General features: G+C 39.5%; 1 protein-coding gene across 5 annotated transcripts in view; it reads right to left on the bottom strand.

Annotated features, from left to right (window-relative positions):
• DGCR2 (DiGeorge syndrome critical region gene 2) overlaps nucleotides 1-21,616 on the bottom strand; it is a 158,991-nt gene that overhangs the window by 104,794 nt on the left and 32,581 nt on the right. For 4 of the 5 annotated variants that reach the window (XM_064272584.1, XM_064272581.1, XM_064272583.1 and 1 more), the window contains exon 2: nucleotides 10,900-11,022. In XM_064272584.1, coding sequence (XP_064128654.1) covers nucleotides 10,900-11,022 — 123 coding nt within the window. Of the gene's footprint in view, nucleotides 1-10,484; nucleotides 10,715-10,899; nucleotides 11,023-11,426; nucleotides 13,012-21,616 lie in introns of those variants that run through there. The other variant, XM_064272582.1, reaches the window with a different exon arrangement.

Genomic DNA, 21,616 nt, shown 5'->3' with positions numbered 1-21,616 from the left:
CAATGACCGTCTTGACAGGGAACACAACAGCAAACCCCTGATGGAGCAGGAGAGCAGCAGGATGCAGGCCCCAAATTCTTGTAAAAAGACCAGACTTAATGGTCAGACTGGGACTAGAAGGACCCCGGAGGCCGTGGTCCCCAGACCTTTTGTTAGCCCAAGACAGGAACCATTCCCAAAGCCAACTCTTCAGACATGGATTGGACTGGAATAAGGGATGGAAAACGATACTGGTGAAGAACGATCTTCTTGTATCAAGTAGACACATGAGACTATGTTGGCATCTCCTATCTGGTGTGGAATGAGAGCGCAGAGGGGGCCAGAAGCTACCTGAATGGACATGAGGAGAGAGAGTGGAAGGAAGAACTGTGCTATCTCATTAGAGGGAGAGCAATTAGGAGTGTATTGCAAGGTGTATGTAAATTTTTGTATGAGAGACTGACATGATTTATAAACTTTCACTTACAACACAATAAAAATTAATTAAAAAAAAAAAGAACACTCAACAAGATAGGAATAGAAAGAAAATTCTTCAGTACGATTAAGGGCACATATGAAAAACCAACAGCCAACATTATACTCAAAAAAGAAAGACTGAGAGCTTTCCCTTTAGATTACACACAAAACAAAGATGCCTGAATAATCACTATTATTCAATATTGCACTAGAAATTCTTACCAGAACAATAAGACAAGAAAAGAAAAAAGAGTTATCTAAATCAATATAGAAGAAGTAAAATTAACCCAGTTCACAGATGACATGATCCTACATAGAGAAAATCTGGAAGAATCCACAAGAAAGCTTCTAGAGCTAACAGAGGAATTCAGCAAAGTTGCAGGGTACAAGGTCAACACGCAAAAATCTGTTGGGTTTCTATACACCAGCAATGAGCAATATGAAAAGGAAATTAAGAAAACAATTCCGTTTACAATAGCATCTAAACAAATAAAATATTAAGAATAAATTTAACCAGTGATTTCAAAGACTTATACAAAGAAAATTACAAAACATTGCTGAAAGAGATTAAAGAAGACCTAAATAAATAGAAAGATGTTCTGTGTTCATAGATTGGAAGACTTAACATTGCTAAGATGTCAATACTACCCAATGCGATTCACAGATTCAATGCAATCCCTATCGAAATTCTAATAGCCTTCTATGTAGAAATAGAAAAGCAAGTCCTCAATTCTACATGGAATGGCAAGTGGCCCTGAATGAAGAACAAAGCAGGAGGACTCACACTTCCTGATTTCAAATCATACTATACAGCTACAGTAATAAACAGTCTGTTATTGATATAATAATAGACACACAGACCAATGACATAGAATTCAGAGTCCAGAAAGAAACGCATACATCTACAGTCAATTCATTTTTGACAAGAGTGTTAAGTCCAGGCAGTGAATCCATTTTTGACAAGAGTGTTAAGTCCATGCAGTGGCAAAAAATATATATACTCTTGTCAAAAATGAATTGACCGTCTAATTGTGCTAGGACAACTGGATATTCACATGCAAAAGAATGAAGCTGGACTCATACATCACACTATACATGAAAATTAACTAAAACAGGATCAAGGTCCTAAATGTAAAAACTAAAACAATAAAAAAAAAACCTCAAAGAAAACATAGGGGTATGGCTTCAGGACCTAGTTTTTAACAATGGATTCTTAGTTGACACTAGAAACACTAGCCACAAAAGATAAAATAGATATACTGAACTTCATCAAGATTAAAAACTTCTGTTCCACAAAAGATTTTAACAACAAAGTGAAAAGCCAACCTAAAGACTGGGAGAATATTTTTAGAAACCATATATCAGATAACAGTTTTAATATCCAGAATATATAAATAATTCCTACAACTTAACAAAAAGACATGCAACCCATTCAAAAAATGGGCAAAGAGGTTGAATATTCATTTCACTAAAGAAGATACACAAGAGCAAGCTAAGCCTAAAACTACCAAAAGAAAAAAGAGTAATAAATGATATAGAAAACAGGAAAACCATAGAGAGGATCAACAAATCCAGAAGTCGGTTCTTTGAAAAGATCAATTGACAAATCACTTGCTAGGCTGACAAAGAGAAAAGACACAAATAACCAAAATGAGAAGTGAAAGCGGAGACATTACAACCGACCCAAAAGAAGAAAAAAGGATTATAACAAAATACTATGAACAATTATACTCCATCAAAATCAATATTTTGGTGAAATGGTCAAATTCCTAGAGACACATAACCAAACTAAACAGACTCAAAAGGAAGTAGAAAACCTTAACAGAGCCAGACAGAATCAGTAATAAAAAGCCTCCCAACAAAGAAAAGTCCAGGACCAGATGGCTTCATTGGGGAATTCTACCAAACATTTAGAAAACTGACACCAATCCTGTTCAAACTCTTCTAAAAATAGAGGAAGAAGGAATACTCTCTGTGAAGTGAGCATTACCCTGGTACCAAAACCAGACAAAAACACCAAAAGAAAACTACAGACCAATATTCCTTATCAAGAGAGATGCAAACATTCTCAACAAAATACTAACAAACAGAATCCAACAGCATATTAAATCATGATTAAGTGGGATTTATTCCAGGAATGTAAGGTTGGTTCAACATTAGAAAATCAATGTCATACACCGCATTAATAGAACAAAGGAAAAGAACCACATGAACATTTCAATTGACACAGAAAAGGCATCTGATAAAACCCAGCACCCTTTCTTGATATAAACTCTTAACAAGATTGGAATAAAAGTTAAGTTCCTCATTATGATTAAGGGCATTTATGAAAAACCAACGGTTAACATCATACTAACTGACAACTTCCCCCTTGAAAACAGGGTCAAGGATGCCCACAATCACCTCTCCTATTCAATACTGTACTGGAAATCCTAGCCAGAGAAATTAGGCAAGAAAACAAAAGGTATCCAAATTGGAACGGAAGAGGTAAAACTACCTCTATTTGCAGAGAACATAATACTACATATAGAAAATCCCGAAAAATCTACTAAAAAGCTTCTAGAATAGAGACATTTAGCATAGTTGCACGATACAAGGTCAACACACAAATCATCTGTGTTTCTATACATCAGAAATCTGAAAAGCAGATTAAGAAAACCACTCCTAAGTGACTAAAAGATCTAGGAATAAATTTGCCCAGGGATGTTAAAGACATATACAATGAAAATCATAAGACATTTCTGAAAGAGACTAAAAAAAAAAAAAAAGATCTAGGAATAAATTTGCCCAGGGATGTTAAAGACATATACAATGAAAATCATAAGACATTTCTGAAAGAGACTAAAGAAGACCTAAATACAAGAGAAGACATTCCATACTCATGGATTGGAAGACTTAATATAGTCAAGATGTCAATACTACCCAAAGTGATTTTCAGGTACAAGACAATCCCAAACAGCATTCCAACAGCATTTTTTACAGAAATGAAAAAAACTAATCCTCAATTTTATGTGGAAAGACAAAAGACCCTGAATAGCCAAAGCAATCTTTGAAGAAGAACAAAGTAGGAGGTCTCACACTTCCTTACCTCGAAATATATTACACAGCTATAGTAATCAAAACAACCTGGGATAGACACACAGACCAATTAAATAAAATTGAAAACCTATCTATGGTCAATTGATTTTCGACAAGGGAACCAAATCCACACAATAAGGAGAAAAAGTCTCTTCAACGAATGGTTCTGGCAAAACTAGATTTTCACATGCAGAAAAATGAAGTAAGATCCACACCTCACACCATACACAAAACTAATTCAAAATTGAACAAGGACCTAAATGTTAAATCTAAAACCAAGAAGTTTCTGGAAAAAAATACAGGAGCAAAGCTATGGGACCTAATTTTCTTCAATAATAGGTTATTAAACACAACAGTAAATGCATGAGCAACAGAAAACAAAATAGATAACTGGGACCTCATGAAAGTTAAATACTTGTGTTCATCAAAAGGCTTTAACAAAAGAGTAAAGAGACAACCTACAGACTGGGGAAAAGCCTTTGGGAATGACATAACTGATAAGGGTCTAGTATCTAAATAGAAAACTTCTATAACTGAACAACAAAAAGACAAATAACCCAATCAAAAACTGGATATAGGATAGAAACAGATGCTTCACCGAAGAGGATATTCAAATTGGCCAACAGACACATGAAAACATGTTCAATGTTATTAAGCATCAGAGAAATGCAACTCAAAACCACAATGAGATATCATTTCACTCCCACTAGGATGGCTAAAATAATAACAAGTGTTGGAGAGAATGTGGAGAAACTGGAACCCTCATCCACTGCTGGTGGGAATACAAAATGGTACAGTCAATGTGTACAACAGTCTGCAAAAAAACTAGAGGTTGAACTGCCATATGACCCAGCATTTCCACTCCTAGATATATACCCTAGGGATCTAATAGAAATGACAGACACATGCTCACCTATGTTCATCACAGCACCATTCACAATAGCAAAAAAGATGGAAGCAACCTACGTGCCCATCGACGGATGAATGAATAAGTAAAAAGTGGTACATACCTTATTTTTATGCAAGTAATGAAGGCCTTCTATGTTTGTTTGTCAACCACACCCTCCCTCCTCAAGGTATTGTCATAAGAGCCGCTGCTATGTCAATTTTTTTTTTACATGCTGCTATAAAAAAATTAGCACAGCGCACTTAATACCTTGAGGCAGGAGAAAGTGAGTTAAAAAAAAAATACGGTACATACAAAGGAATACTAATTCAGTGATAAAGAAAAATGAGTTCCCAAGCATCTTACAATGTGAGCCTGGAAGACATTATGTTGAGCGAAATATGTCACTCACACACCCACACACAAAATAAATCTTTGTTTTCACTTTTATGAAATTACATAAAGAGGTAAACGTACACAGAAAGTAATGTTCATTAGTGGTTACCAGGGGTGTGAGGGAGGAGAAAGGGGAGAAGTACTCCTGAGGTAGTAGTCACTATTTGTTTATTGAAATGGGAAAGATGGTGTTGAATGTGGATAAAGTTTGCACAGCATGACTGATAAAATTATTTCAATAAGCTATACTTTTTTTATATATATGCATAGGGAAAAGGGGTGAATGGGCTAATGCTAAGTTGTGTGTGGTTTTACAGCAAAAAAAAAAAAAAAAGGAGGGGGCTACAGATGCTGATACTAATTAGACATAACCAATCACCTCATAAAGAGTACTGGATTGATCTAACTGATGTCAACAAGCTATAGGTAGGGAAAAGGAACGAATGGGCAAATGCTAGGTTGTGTATGGTTTTACAACAACCAAAAAAGGAGAAAGGGCTACAGATGCTGATACCAATTAGATATAACCAATCACCTCATAAAGTGTCCTGATGATTGATGTAACTGAATCGATATGCTCTGCATAGGAAAAAGGAATGAATGGGCAAATGCTAGGTTATATATGGTTTTGCAAATATAACAACAACCAAAATAAGGGGGGGAAGGCTACAGATGCTGATAATAATTAGACATAACCAATTACTTCATAAGAAGCCCTGTTGGCACAGTGGTTAAAGCACTCATGCTCAGCTGTTAATCGAAAAGGTAGGCAGTTTGAACCTACCAGCCACTCCGAAGGAGAAAGATGTGGCCATCTGCTTCCGTAAAGACTAACAGCCTAGAACAGTTCTATTGTCCTACAGGGTCCCTGTGAGTCAGAATTGAATTGACAGCAGTGGATTTGTTGTTTTGTTTTAATCACCTCATGGAATTAGTTTTCTTGGTTTGGGGGCTTAGGGCCATGGTCCCATGGTACAATCCAGTCAACTGGCATAATACAGCTTTTTTTTTTAAATTGCGCTTTAGGTGAAAGTTTAAAGAGCAAATTAGTTTCTCATTCAAAAATTTATACACACATTGTTTTGTGATCCTGGCTGCAATCCACGCGCTGTGTCAGCATTCTTTGCCTTTCCCTTTCCGCTCCAGGTTCCCTGGTTTCATTCATACAGTTTTTCTTTCCCTTCCGCCTTCTCATCTTTGTTTTCAGGCAGGTGTTGTCCAGTTGGTCTCATATACTTGATTGATCTAAAAAGCACGTTCCTCACATGTGTTACTGTTTTATAGGCCTGCCTAATCTTCAGCTGAAAGGTGAACTTTGAGAATGGCATCAGCTCTGAATTTGAAGGGTATCCAGGGGCTCCTCCAGTCTCTGTCAGACCAGTAAGTCTAGTCATTTTCGTGAATTTGATCTTTTGTTCTACATTTTTCTCCTGCTCTGTCTGGGACCCTCTGTTGTAATCCCAGTCAGAGCAGTCGGCAGTAGTAGCCAGGTACCATCTAATTCTTCTGGTCTTGGGGTCGTGTAGGCTGTGGTTTCATGTGGTCCATTAGTCCTTTGGGCTAATTGCTTCCTTGAGTCCTTAGTTTTTTTTCACTCTCTTTTGCTCCGGACTAGAAGAGACCGGTATTTGTATCTTAGATGGCCACTCTCAGGCTTTAAAGACCCCAGACACTACTCACCAAAGTAGGATGTAGAACACTGTCTTAAGAACCATGCTGTGCCAACTGATGTAGATGTCCCCCAAGTCTACGGTCCTTTGCCTCTGAGCCTTGGAACTTCATCCTGTGAGGTGTTTAGTTATGTCTAAGAGGTTTCCCCGACTGTGCCATTTGTGTGCTTTACTGTCTATATCAATACATGAGAAGAACCTACACTCATGTATTTAGGAATTTCCACCACCAAACCTGTATCTGCCAGTGGGTGTGCTCCCTTACCGCCCCCTCACATCTTGGCATATCTATGCATCCATTTGTAGATTACTGTTTGTTAATACCATTTTTGCAGGATCATCTATGCTATAGTAGTTACCACAGTTGTCCTTTATTCCTGCCATAACATAGTTCTTAAAGTTTATGTTCCACCTCCCAGTATGGTGAGCTTATGAGCAGCCATGTAAGATACACTTATTGGTCTTTATTTGTCTGAAACAAAAGAAAAATAAAGAAACCCAAGAATCAGAAAAGGAACTAGACTACAGAACCACTTCTTCCACCTTGAAACCAGAACTAGACAGTGGACCTACTGAGGCTGGAGGAGTACCTCAGACTATGGTCCTGAATTGCTCTTCAAACTTTGAATTGGAACTATCCCCTGAAGTCACCTTTAAGGTGGTAACAGTTTAGCCCAAAAAGTAATGACTGTCACCCTTAGGTATTGCGTTTCTACAAAAAATTATCCACGTAAGACCAAAGGGTCAACAGCTATTTTAAAGCATAGATGAGAAGGTTAGTGCAACAACTAGAACAGAGATAATGAGAATGTTGATACCATGTGAAAAATGTGACCAATGTCACCTATTGTTATGTCTAGAAATGTGGAATTGGGGTAGGTTTCGCTGTGTATTTTCAGCAAAAATTAAATTAAAAAATCTTACACATCTTTTGCTAGTTCTATCTGTGTCAAAGATGGTTCAGTCAGGAAAACAGAAACTGCACCAGGTATTTCAAACAAAAGGGGTTTAATATGGGCAATTAGGTGCTTTCGAAACTATTGGAAAAGGTAGAACCAACCGAAGCGTCCACTGACAGATAAACAAAATGTGGTACATACATACAATGGAATATTATTCAGCCATAAAGAGAAATAATATTCTGATACGTAGATCAACCTTGAAAATATTCTGAGTGAAATAAGTCAGACACAAAGGACAAATATTTTATGATCACACTTGTATGAAATGTCCAGAACAGGCACATGCATAGAGACAAAAGTTAATTCATGGTTACCCGGGGCTGGGGGGTGAGGGGAAAGGGAATTTATTGCTGAAAGGGTGATGCAAAATACTTGGAAATGTAGTGCTGATAGTAGCACAACATGACAAATGTAATGTCACTGAATTGTACACTTAAAAATGGTTAAAATGGCAATTATTCTATTATATACATTTATCACAATAAAAAAAATCTTGGAAAGGCTAGAATTTGAGCAAAAGTAAAGTGGCTCACCTCTAACATTCCATCTCATCTCTGCAGTTATAGTCAAGAGTCTGGGGCTGCTACAGCCATCCAGAGGTTCGGAAGATGCAGAAAACCGCCACCAATCCAGCGGCTCTGCAGCCTTGAGTTGGATGATCAAGAGGGGAATGTAGTGCACACACATACACACACATTGGTCTAAGCCCATGTACCTGCACCATGGCCAAAGGAAGAAAGGGTTCTACCTCCCATCTTCCCTATGTCATGAGAATACATCTCATGGGCTAAATGCCAGAAACCTGCTGGCAGAGGGGGTCTAAGCATTATGGTTCCAGCCTTCCAGCCCCTGAAATGGAAGGCATGGAAAGGAATGGGAATGTAGTCTGAATGCGCAGACTACATCTAGTACACCACCCGTTTCCCAACTTCCAAAAACACGCCCAAATTACGATCTGTTACATCGCCCATTTTCTTTCTTCCTGTGGTTTTACATCTTCTATACTCTTTTACTGCAACTTTAACAGGATTTTAGCAATATGACAAAATAACCTCATGTGGTCACTCCAAAAGTCTTGAAGTCTATGCTCAAAGGCAACTTGACCTAAAATGGCTAGGGCTTCTCACAGGTTTATTGAACCTCTCTTCCACTTATGGAAACCCCGGTGGCATTGCAGTTAAGAGCTACAGCTGCTAACCAAAAGGTTGGCAGTTCAAATCTACCAGGTGCTCCTTGGAAACTCTATAGGGCAGTTCTACTCTGTCCTATAGGGTCACTATGAGTCAGAATTGACTTGACAGCAAGAGTTTTTTTTTCCCCCCCACGTATGGGCAGGTCACAACGTTGGGACCAAAGGTAATCCCTCCTTCCAGCCCCACCCCCCCTCCAAACCCACTACCTGTAACAGGACAGTTATTACATACAACCTTAAAAACTAAGCCAAAAGGCACTTTGACAACAGCAAGTAAGCTGTGCTTCCATTTTAAAGCAAGCCAAGAACCATTTGGTTCTTCCTTCAGAAAATTCTCCAAGAGGCTGGATAAGAGATCTCGCTCTATGAATCAAACTGGGAGGCTTCCAGTCATGATTCCTTGGTCCTTATCGGGCTAACAACCTCAGAACATCTGCATCCCATGCTCACTATGACTCAATGAACGACCAGGGATGTCCCAGAAGCTCCTGACTGGGCCACTGCCATTCAAAATCTCCTTTGGAAAGGCAAACACCCTGATGTAGACATTCACAATTCAAGGAAGGAGGAAGACACCCAGGGCAGGATTAGGAGGAAAAAAAAAAAAAAAAAGGATTAGGAGGAGTCCCCTATAAAACTGTCATTTCACAGGCAAAGAGGGTCCAATCAGACCACCTCTGTTTACTATTTTGGAACATCCTCCAACCCCCAAAAAAGAACTATCCCAAGCTCAAATGTCGTCTTCTATTTGATACCCTACCTAATCCTTTTGGTTGGAATTAATCATTTTTTTTTCAGCACTTGGCTTATAGGAACTACACAATGTCTTTCATTTACTGAATGCTTAAAAGGACCCCAGTTGGTTAGAAGGTGGCAGAATGGACACAAAAAGAGAGTGGAGGGAAGGAACAGCCTTATTAGGGGGAGAGCAATTAGGAATATATAGGAAGGTGTATACAAATTTTTGTATGAAAGACTAACTTCATTTGTAAACTTTCAGTTAAAACACAATAAAAATTAAAAAAGGGGGGGGAGGGCCCTGTCCCAGGCCAGATCCCAGTGAGGAAAGGGATAAGTTTCCTGCCCTAGGGAGTTCACAGTCTAGAAGGGGAGATTAAGCATGGGTACAAGTAATGGTGAGCACTATAGACAGTGCTACAGCTGTAAGAGAGGGATAGATCAGGTGCTGGTGAAAGCGAACCTATGATCAAAGGAGCTGGAGACACCTTCTTGTTGTGGTGGCATCTGAGCCAAGCCTTGAAGGATGGGCATGACTTGTACATACAAAAATAGAACAAAGAATTCCAGGAAAAGAGAAAGCTATAAACAAACCATGCAGCTAGTAAATTAATGGGGTAGGTATAGGAAACTGCCCACCTGAGTTGCTATGGAAAGGAGTGATAAATCAGACTGGCCAAGTAAAATAAATCAGGCATGCCAGGCTCTGAAGGAATCTGAATGCTGGGCTGAAGAGTACACATCCACGATTCTAAAGCTGGGAATTAAACACACCTTCCTCTTTTTTTTTTTTTTTCCTCTTAGAGGCTTTGTCAGAATCACTAGGGTCTCAAACAAATTAGTATGAGAGTGTGTGTGTGTGTGTGTGTGTTGCGAGCTGCTATGCCTTCCACCCTAACACAAGTTGAGAACCACAGATGTAGTGAACACTGTCACTCACAGAGTATGTTTTATTTCTCAAGGGTGTTGGGGCAGAAACAGATGGAGAACCAACAACTTAGACTTTCTGTGACAACTCCATACATCTCCATATACTAGGAGAAAATTCACTTGTGGAAGACTACTAGTGAGCAGGAGCTTGGTAATACCAAGGGGTTTGGTAGTACCTGTGTTTAAAATAACACACTCTTCATGATGCCAGCGAAGTCTCAAGAGGTACCAGCAACCAACCAGCCCTGGAATGAGGCAAGAGAGGCGCATGGGGCCAACATCTAGGGAGGCGCTCGCTCTCAGAGTCATGTAAGTCAGGGTTGGCTGTGCCTCCTCCTGTGTCCTCGGAGCCCCTCTTGCCTCACCACTGTCCTGGCCCTGCTATCTTGCAACTTCTGGGACCTGCCTATGTCCGGGACCCATTTAAACAAAAAGACAGAAAGAAAGGGGTTAGACGGAGCGTGCAAAATAACTTTCCAATGCTGGCAAGTAGCCCAGATTCTCAGTCCACACCACCACCCTCCTCAGGGAAGCACACCCGACTCTGACAAAGAGAAGGGCGTGTGTGTGGCGCCTGCTCCACAGACTCACCTGGACAGTCAGCTTCATCGCTCTCATCCTCACAAGTTGCCCAGCCGTCACACTGCCAGGGGAGGGGGATGCACTGGATGGCGCCACTGCGACAGGCAAACTGCCCAGGGTTGCACCGCAGCTCTGTGGAACCAAAGGGCAAGAGACTATTGAGGGAGGTGGGGCCAAGATGGCTGAACAGCCAGACGCTTCCTGCGACTCCCTCTGACAACAAAGACCCCAAAAAACAAGTAAAACAATTATATTTATGACACCGTAGGAACCCTGAGGAAACCCTGGTGGCGTAGTGGTTAAGTGCTACAGCTGCCAACCAAAGAGCTGGCAGTTCGAATCCGCCAGGTGCTCCTCGGAAACTCTATGGGGCAGTTCTACTCTGTCCTATAGGGTAGCTATAAGTCGGAATCGACTCGAAGGCACTGGATCTGTTTTTTTTTTTTTTTAGGAACCCTGAACATCAAAGGTAAACTTAGAAAACAGACTGAGCAGCAGGGGGAGGAAGAGATGGTTCAGAAGCTGAGAAAAGTTACCAAATTGAATCACTGGGATCCCCAAGGCACCATTCCCAGAAGCAGCTGGGATCCCTCAGGAACCATTCCCGGGAGATGCTGTGGCAGGCTGGTAGTATTGTTCGGCCGCAGTTTCCTCGGGGAGAAGCAGCCAGCTGAACAGCCTACTCACACCTCTGGAACCAGAGAAAAACGGCGCTCTTGGCAAAACCTAAGCACTTGTGTATATTTTACCGTGCCCCTACACCCCCAAGCGGGCTTCAGAGGCTGTTGATTTCCCTGGGCCTGAGATAGGCTCTGTTGAGCTCATGGACCCATCCTCCCGGCCTTGGAGAAGGAATAGATTTGCAACTGGGGGAAAAGATAATTTCCCAGCTCCACTAACCAGGGGAGCTAGGGACAAAAACGGCTCTTGTCCAGGCATAAGCGGTCCATGGACTCTGAATACCTTTCCCCACTGCATGGACCTGTGTGGGCCTATTTCAGGAGAATAGGCCCTTGCTGGCAGACTACAATTGTTTCAGCTGTGCGGTGGAGAGGTGGGTATTTGATGTTTGTCAATGCTTTGCCTGTTAAACAGGGTCCTCATCTACCTACATCAGGGGCCTAAGAACTACTGGCTCCACTCATGTCACCCACCTACCCATGACAAGGGTCCAAGGATAAATGGGACCTCCCAGTCCTTACTACCAGAAACACTAGGTACCCATAGTCCACCTGAAGAACCCACCCACCTGTACGCTCTAGGGAAGAGGGACGCAATTTCCTCAGAGACAATTGTGGGAAGATTTCTCAGACCCATGCCTTGTTCAGAGCATGACCTGATGCTTCAACCAGATGCCAGTACCTATACCAATCACCCCTGCCCTTCTAAGACTATAGCACAGAGCCTATACCACACACTTGATGAGCAGCTACCTTGACACCTGAGCTGAATTCAGACAAGAAAAGTGAATGGACTCTTAGACTGATATACCTGATAACGGCTCTAGCCATCTACGGACAGGATGTCAGAGCTCCAAAGGTGAAAATAATCAAGCTAGCTCACTCAAGCAACCCATTTGGGCATATCAAACCAAAACAAATCAAGAAGCTACGACACAGTAAGCAAACATAAACTAATTCAATAACTTATAGATGGCTTGGAGACAACAGTCAATATCAAGTCACATAAAGAAACAGACCATGGTCAGCTCAACAAGCTCTCAAAAGAAAGAATCAACGAAACTTCTGAATGAAGGTGCCTTCTAGAATTACCGCATGCAGAACACAAAAGATTAACATACAAAACTCTTCAAGACATCAGGAAGAAAATTAGGCAATACACACAAAAAGCCAAGGAACACACAGATAAAGCAGTTGAAGAAATTAAAAGGGTTATTCAAGAACATAATGAAAAATTTAATAAGCTGCAAGACTACAGAGAGACAGCAATCAGAAATTCAGAAGATTAACAATAAAATTACAGAATTACACAACTCAATAGAAAGTCAGAGGAGCAGAATTCAGCAATTGAAACGCAGAATTGGTGAGCTTCAAGATAAAGCACTTGGCACTAACCTATTTGAAGAAAAATCAGATAAAAGAATTAAAAAAAAATGAAGAAACCTTAAGAATCACGTGGGATTCTATCAAGAGAAATAACCTATGAGTGATTGGAGTAACAGCACAGGGAGGGATCACAGAAAATACTGAGAGAACTGTTGAAGACTTCTTGGCAGAAAACTTCCCTGATATAGTGAAAGATGAGCATATACCTATCTAAGATGCCCATCGAACTCCACGTAAGGTAGATGTTAAAAGAAAGTCACCAAGACACATTATAATCAAACTTGCCAAAACCAAAGATAAAGAGAATTTTAAGAGCAGCCAGGGATGAACGAAAATTCACCTAACAAAGGAGAGTCGATAAGAATAAGCTTGGACTACTCAGCAGAAACCATGCAGGTAAGAAGGCAACGGGTCGACTTATATAAAGACTTGAAGGAAAAAAATTGCAAGCCAAGAATCATATATCCAGTAAACCTATCTCTCAAATATGAAGATGAAATTAGGACATTTCCAGATAAACATAAGGTTAGGGACTTTGTAAAAACCACACCAAAACTGCAAGAAATACCAAAAGGGAGTTCTTTGGATAGAAAATCAATAATATCAGGTATCGACCCAAGACTAGAACATTGGGCAGAGCAATCAGATGTCAACTAAACAGGAAAATCACAAAAATAAATCAAGATACAAAAAACACTCAAAACAGGGAAACAGCGATATTATTATGTAAAAGAAGACAATATTAAAACAATAAAAAGGGGCTAAGAAATGTAGTTGTGGATCTTTCATATGGAGAGGAAGGCAAGGCGATACAAAGAAATAAAAGTTAGATTTAAATTTGGAAAAATAGGGGTAAATATTAAGGTAACCACAAAGGAGACAAACTATTCTACACATCAAAATAAAATACAAAAAAAAAAAAAGAGAGAGAGACTCAGCAGAAACAAAATGAACAACGTTGAATAAGAGGAAAAGACAATATATAAAGATGAACTACTCAGCACAAAAAATGAACTGGGAAAAAGAAACTGTCAACAACACACAAAAAAAGACATCAAAATGACAGCACTAAATTCAAAACTTTCCCTTAATTATGCTGAATATAAATGGACTAAATGCAGTGATAAAGACACAAAGAGTGGCAGAATGGATTAGAAAAACACGATCCGTCTATATGCTGCCTACAAGAGACACACCTTAGACTTAGAGACACAAAAAACGAAAACTCAAGAGAGGGAAAAAAATATATCAAGCAATCAACAATCAAAAAAGAGCAGCAGTGGCAATATTAATTTCTGACAAAATAGACTTTAAAGTTAATTCCACCACAAAGGATAAGGAAGGACACTATATAATGATTAAAGGGACAATATACCAGGAGGATATAACCATATTAAATATTTATGTACCCAGTGACAGGGCTGCAAGATACATAAAAGAAACTCCATCAGCACTAAAAAGTGAGATAGACAGCTCCACAATTATAGTAGGAGGCTTCAACACACCACTTTCAGAGAAGCACAGGATATACAAAAAGATGCTCAATAAAGACACACAAGTTCTAAATGTCACAATCATCCAATTCAACCTTATAGACAAATACAGAACACTCAACCCAACAGCAGCCAAGTATACTTTCTTTTCTAGCACACATGCAACATTCTCTAGAATAGATCATATATTAGGTCATAAAGCAAGCCTTGCAGAATCCAAAACATTGAAATATTACAAAGCATCTTCTCTGACCTTAAGGCCATAAAAGTAGAAATCAATAACAAAAAAAGCAGGGAAAAGAAGTCCAACACTTGGAAATTGAACAATGCCCTGCTCAAAAAAGACTGGGTTAGAGAAGACATGAAGGATGGAATAAAGAAATTCATAGAATCCAATGAGAATGAAAACACTTCCTATCAGAACCTTTGGGACACAGCGAAAGCAGGGCTCATAGGTCAATTTATATCAATATACACACATACAAAAAGAAAAAAGGGCCAAAATCAAAGAATTATCCCTACAACTTAAACAGAAAAAGAGCAACAAAAGAAATCCTCCGGTACCAGAAGAAAGCAAATAATAAAAATTAGAGCAGAATTAAATGAAATAGAAAACAGAAAAACAATTGGAAGAATTAACAAGACCAAAAGCTGGTTCTTTGAAAAAATTAACAAAATTGATGAGCCATTGGCCAAACTGACAAAAGAAAAACAGGAGAGGATGCAAAAAACCCAAATAAGAAATGAGATGGCCAATATTTCAACAGACCCAAGTGAAATCAAAAGAATCATATCAGATTACTATGAAAAATTGTACTCTACAACAATTGAAAACCTAGAAGAAACGGATGAATTCCTAGAAACACACTGCCTACCTAAACTAACATAAACAGAGGTAGAACAACTAAACAGACCCATAACAAAAGAAGAGATTGAAAAGGTAATCAAAAAACTCCCAACAAAAAAAAAGCCCTGGTCCAGACAGATTCACTGCAGGGTTCAACCGAACTTCCCAATAAAAGTTAACATACTACTAGAGGTATTTCAGAGCATAGAAAAGGACGGAATACCCCCAAACTTATTCTATGAAGCCACCATATCCCTAATACAAAAACCAGGTAAAGACACCACAATAAAAAAAGAAAATTACAGACCTCTATCCCTCATTATCCCTCATGAACTTAGATGGGAAAATCCTCAACAAAATTCTACCAATAGAATTCAACAACATATCAAAAAAATAATTCACCATGACCAAGTGGGATTCATACCAGGTATGCAGGGATGGTTCAACATTAGAAAAACAATTAATATAATCCATAATAAATATTTAAAAAAAGATAAGAATCACATGATTTTATCAATTGATGCAGAAAAAGCATTTGACAAAGTTCAACACCCATTCATGATAAAAAAATCTCAGCAAAATAGGAACAGAAGGAAGATTTCTCAACATAATAAAAGACACTTATACAAAGCCAACAGCCAACATCATCCTAAACGGAAACAGTCTGAAAGCATTCCCCCTGAGATTCGGAACCAGACAAGGATGCCCTTTTTTCACCACTCTTATTCAACGTTGTGCTGGAAGTCCTAACCAGAGCAATTAGGCTAGACAAAGAAATAAAGGGCATCCGACTGGTAAGGAAGAAGTAAAAGTATCTCTATTTGCAGATGACATGATCTCATACACAGAAAACCCTAAGGAATCCTCAAGAAACTACTGAAACTAATAGAAGAGTTCAGCAGAGTATCATGATACAAGATAAACATACAAAAATCAGTTGGATTCCTTTACATCAACAAAAAGAACATCCAAGAGGAAATCACCAAATAAATGCCATCTACAGTAGCCCCCAAGAAGATAAAATACTTAGGAATAAATCTTACCAGAGATGTAAAAGAGTTATACCAAAAAAAAAAAAAAACTACAAAACACTACTGCAAGAAATCAAAAGAGACCTACATAAGTGGAAAAACATACCTTGCTCATGGATAGGATGGCTTAACATTGTAAAAACATCTATTCTACCAAAAGTGATCTATAGATACAATTCAATTCTGATCCAAATTCCAACGATATTTTTTAATGAGATGAGGAAACAAATATCCAACTTCACATGGAAGGGAAAGAAGCCCCGGATATGTAAAGCATTACTGAAAAAGAAGAACAAAGTGGGAGGCCTCACTCTACCTGATTTTAGAACCTATCATATCGTCAGAGTAGTCAAAACAGCCTGGTGCTGGTACAACAACAGATACATAGACCAATGAAACAGAATTGAAAATCTAGACATAAATCTATCCATGTATGAACAGTTGATATTTGACCAAGGCCAAAGTCAGTTAAATCAGGAAAAGATAGTCTTTTTAACAAATGGTGCGAGCATAACTGGATATCCACCTGCAAAAAAATGAAACAAGACTCACGCCTCACACCATGCACAAAAACGAACTCAAAATGGATCAAAGACCTAAATATAAAATCTAAAACATGAAAGATCATGGAAGAAAAAATAGGGACAATGTTAGGAGCCCTAATACATGGCATAAACAATACACAAAACATTACTAACAATACAGAAGAGAAACTAGGTAACTGGGAGCTCCTAAAAATCAAACACCTATGCTCATCCAAAGACTTCACCAAAAGAGTAAAAAGATTACCTACAGATTGGGAAAGTTTTTAGCCATGACATTTCCGATCAGAGCCTGATCTCTAAAATCTATATGATTCTGCAAAAACTCAACTACAAAAAGACAACCCAATTAAAAAATGGGCAAAAGATACGAAGATGCACTTCACTAAAGAAGACATTCAGGTAGCTAACAGATACATGAGGAAATGCTCACAATCATTAGTCATTAAAGAAATGCAAATCAAAACTACAATGAGATTCCATCTCCAATGAGGCTGGCATTAATCCAAAAAACATGAAATAATAAATGTTGGAGAGGCTGTGGAGAGATTGGAACACTTCGACACTGCTGTTGAGAATGTAAAATAGTACAACCACTTTGGAAGTTGATTTGGTGCTTCCTTAGATAGCTAGAAGTAGAACTACCATATGATCCAGCAATCCCACTCCTTGGAACATACCCTAGAGAAATAAGAGCCTTTACAGATATACGCAGACTCATGTTCACTGCAGCACTGTTTACGATAGCGAAATGATGGAAGCAACCAAGGTGCCCATCAACGGATGAATGGAAAAATAAATTATGGTATATTCACATAATAGAATATTAAGCATCAGTAAAGAACAGTGATGAATCTGTGAATCATTTCATAACATGGAGGAATCTGGAAGGCATCATGCTGAATGAAATTAGTCAGCTGCAAAAGGACAAATACTGTATAAGACCCCTATTATAAAAACTCGGGAAATAGTTTAGAGAATATTCTTTGACAGTTACGAGATGGGGGAGGGAGGGGGGTGGGAGGAGGTGTTCACTAATTAGATAGTAGATAAGAACTACTTTAGGTGATGGGAAAGACAACACACAATACAGGCGAGGTCAGCACAACTGGGCTAAACCAAAAGCAAAGAAGTTTCCTGAATAAACTGAATGCTTCAAAGGGGAATGTAGCAGGGGCAGGGGTTTGGGGACCATGGTTTCAGGGGACATCTAGGTCAACTGGCATGACAAAATCTATTTATAAAACATTCTGCATCCCACTTTGGAGAGTGGTGTCTGGGGTCTCAAATGCTAGCAAGAGACCATCTAGGATGCATCAATTGGTCTCAACCCACCTGGAGCAAAGGAGAATGAAGAACACCAAAGACACAAGGTAATTTATGAGTCCAAGAGTCACAAAGGGCCACATAAACCAGAGACTACATCTGTCTGAGACCAGAAGAACTAGATGGTACCCAGCCACAGGGAACACAACAGAGAACCCCTAAAGGAGCAGGGGAGCAGTGGGACGCAGACCTCAAATTCTCATAAAAAAACCAGATTTAATGGTCTGACTGAGACTAGAAGGACCCTGATGGTCACGGTCCCCAGACCTTCTGTTAGCCCAAGACAGGAACCATTCCCAAAGCCAACTCTTCAGACAGGGATTGGACTGGGCAATGGGACAGAAAATGATACTGGTGAAAAATGAGCTTCCTGGATTAAGTAGACACATGAGACTACGTTGGCATCTCCTATCTGGAGGGGAGATGAGAGGGCAGATGGGTCAGAAGCTGGCAGAATGGACACGAAAACAGAGTGGAAGGAAGGAGTGTAGTGTCTCATTAGGGGGAGAGCAATTAGGAGTATATAAAAAAAGGAGTATATAGCAAGGTGTATATAAATTTTTGTATGAGCAACTGACTTGATTTGTAAACTTTCATATAAAGCACAATAAAATTTTTTTTTTAATTTTTTTAAATTTAAATTTATAGTATGATCTGCCTTCAACTGTGGATATAAAGAATGAGGGGAAATGAGAAAAGTTTTCATATTAGTTCCTTTCCCCTAAAAAAAAGAAGCAAAGATGCCTTATGCAGCTCCATCTGAGTATGGTGTTTTACTTTCTTTAGCTCCATTTTTTATAAAACCATAAGTAACAGCTGGAAGAAGACTGGCATGAGTGGTTTTCCAGTTCAGAAGATGTTGATGGACCCTGTAGTATGATCTGCCTTGAACTGCAGACATAAAGAGTAGGGGGAAATGAGAAAAGTTTTCACATTCCTTTCTCCTAAGAAAAGAAGCAAAGATGCCTTACACAGCTCCATCTGACTACAGCGTTTTATATTCTTTAGCTCCATTTTTTATAAAACCATAAGTAACTTTCTCTCTTCCATCCAAGATAAGTCTTTGGGTGTCTGTTTATTCTTCTAGGTGATTGCTGTAATGTTAGGCTGAAAAGCCTAGGACTCAGTTAACTCTCTAGTTGGAACTTAAGCTTCTCCTTAGAGAATGGGCCTCGAAGTAATGTTCCCAAATTTGTGGTTGTATCAGTGTAGATTTAGGAAAAATTCAGGGTCTGAAAAAAAAACCTCAAGAAAGAGAATTTCAACAAGAAATATGAATCTTTTCCTTCACTTAAAAATTATACCACATGAACAGACTAGAAGAAACCTATCCTGAGTTCCAAACCAACAGGACCATTGTGTCAATTGTCAGGTTCCTACATAAGAAGAGAAATTTATTTACGATGCTCCGTGATTAGAGCAAATTTTAAATTTCTTTAGATGAAATTAAGAACAGATAGATTGTTTGTGTTATAACGAATGTTTGCCCAGATCCACGAATGCTCTGATGCTAGGAATTTAGAGCAGGTTTACTAGAATTTGAGATTGATAGAAATGGCCAAAACTGGGAAATGCTGGACACTCTAATGATTAGTCAAAAAGAAAGCTTTTTAGTAAAATTATTACCTAATGTTAAAAAAAAAAAAAAACTCCTATGGTAAAATACAGAAAGGAAAAAAAAAAAGAGGCCACTGAGGAAGGGGCAGGGGGAGCAGCCACCTGGCAAGGGCAAGGCTCTGCCACCAAGAGTCCTGGGGCATGTGGTGCCAAGGCGCTGGCAGCATTCTCACAGTCCACTGGCTCAGGGAGGGCCTGGGCCCTCAGCCCAAGGAAAATGCCAAGATCCATATGACAACACTACAAGTCAACGGAGCAAAGATACCCCCAGATGATCATTCTCACGTATCACTTCAAACAAATGCTTGCTCAGTTTCTACTCTGAGTCGAGCCCTGCACTGGACTGCAGAGGAGAAGAAACAAGAGGGCACACTTTTCTCTCTCACAGGTTTCTGGTTCAATAGGGCAGGCACACACAGACACACACACACACCACACACACACACACACACACACAGAGATTTCCGACAAAGAGCAAATGGCAGAAGCCACCATGAGACTGCTTCAAACAGCATGCTAAAACAACATGAAGGAAGGAGGCATGACCAGCTAAGAGACTCTGGAATGCTTCTTAAAAAAGATGGGATTAAAAAAACTAAAGACCCAAGGGAGTAATCTGTCCAAAGGACTACGGGACCACATGAACCGCAGCCTACACAACCTGAGACCAGAAGAACTAGTTGGTACCCAGCTACCACTACCTGCTGCTCTGACTGGGGTTACAACAGAGGGTCCCGGACAGAGTGGGAGAAAAACGTAGAACAAATGATCAAATTCACACACACACACACACACACACACACAAAAAGAGGGACCTGGACAGAACAGGAGAAAAATGTAGAACAAATGACGAAATTCACAAAAAAGGCCAGACTTACTGGTCTGACAGAGAGTGCAGGAAACCCCGAGACTATGACCCCCAGACACCCTTCTAACTCAGACTTGAAGCCGCTCCTGAAGTTCACCTTTCAGCCAAAGATTAGACAGGCATATAAAACAAACAATAACACAGGTGAGAAATGTGCTTCTTAGATCAATCAAGTATAAGAGATCAAATGGGCAACACCTGCCCAAGAACAAAGACAAGAAGGTGTGAGGGGACAGGAAACTGGACAAATGGACACAGTGAAAAGGGAGAGAGTGCTGAGACCATGCGGGACTGCAGCCAATGCCATGAAACAATTTGTGTATGAATTTTCGAGTTTTTTTGTGGTTTTTTACAGTGCTTTAGGTGAAAGTTTATTAACATTTTATTGGAACACAGTCACAAATACGTAGTGTCTATGGCTGCTTTTAAGCTGCAACAGAGTCTATATGGCCCAGAAAGCCAAAAATATTTACTATTTGGCCCTTTAAGGAAAAGGGCAAACCTGAGACCAGAAGAACTAGACGGTGCCCTGCTATCGCTATCACCCATTCTGATAATGAACACAATAGATGGACCCTGATGGAACTGGAGGAAAACGCAGAACAATACTTAAATTCTTAAAAAGTCCAAACTTACTGGACCAGTTGAGACTAGAGGAATCCCCAAGACTATCACCCTGAGATATCCTTTATACTCTGAACCAAAACTACTCCCGGAGGTCACCTTTTAGCTAAATAACAAATTGGTACATAAAATAAACAGTATCACCCAAGAGTACTGTGCTCCTTTTTAAAAAAAAAAAAAAAAAAAAATCCTTTTGAGACCAAAAGGTCAACATTTACTCTAAAGCAAAGATGGGCGGGGGGGGGAAGGGGCCCGCAGGGAAAGTGAATTAATGGGAAGGGAACTACCAGGATGGAAACAATGAGAGTGTGA

The sequence above is a fragment of the Loxodonta africana genome, chromosome 19 (assembly GCF_030014295.1).
Source record: "Loxodonta africana isolate mLoxAfr1 chromosome 19, mLoxAfr1.hap2, whole genome shotgun sequence".
In the NCBI taxonomy this organism is placed as follows: Eukaryota; Metazoa; Chordata; class Mammalia; order Proboscidea; family Elephantidae; genus Loxodonta; species Loxodonta africana.
Note: the sequence above shows the minus strand (reverse complement) of the source record. Positions and strands in the feature narration are given on the sequence as shown.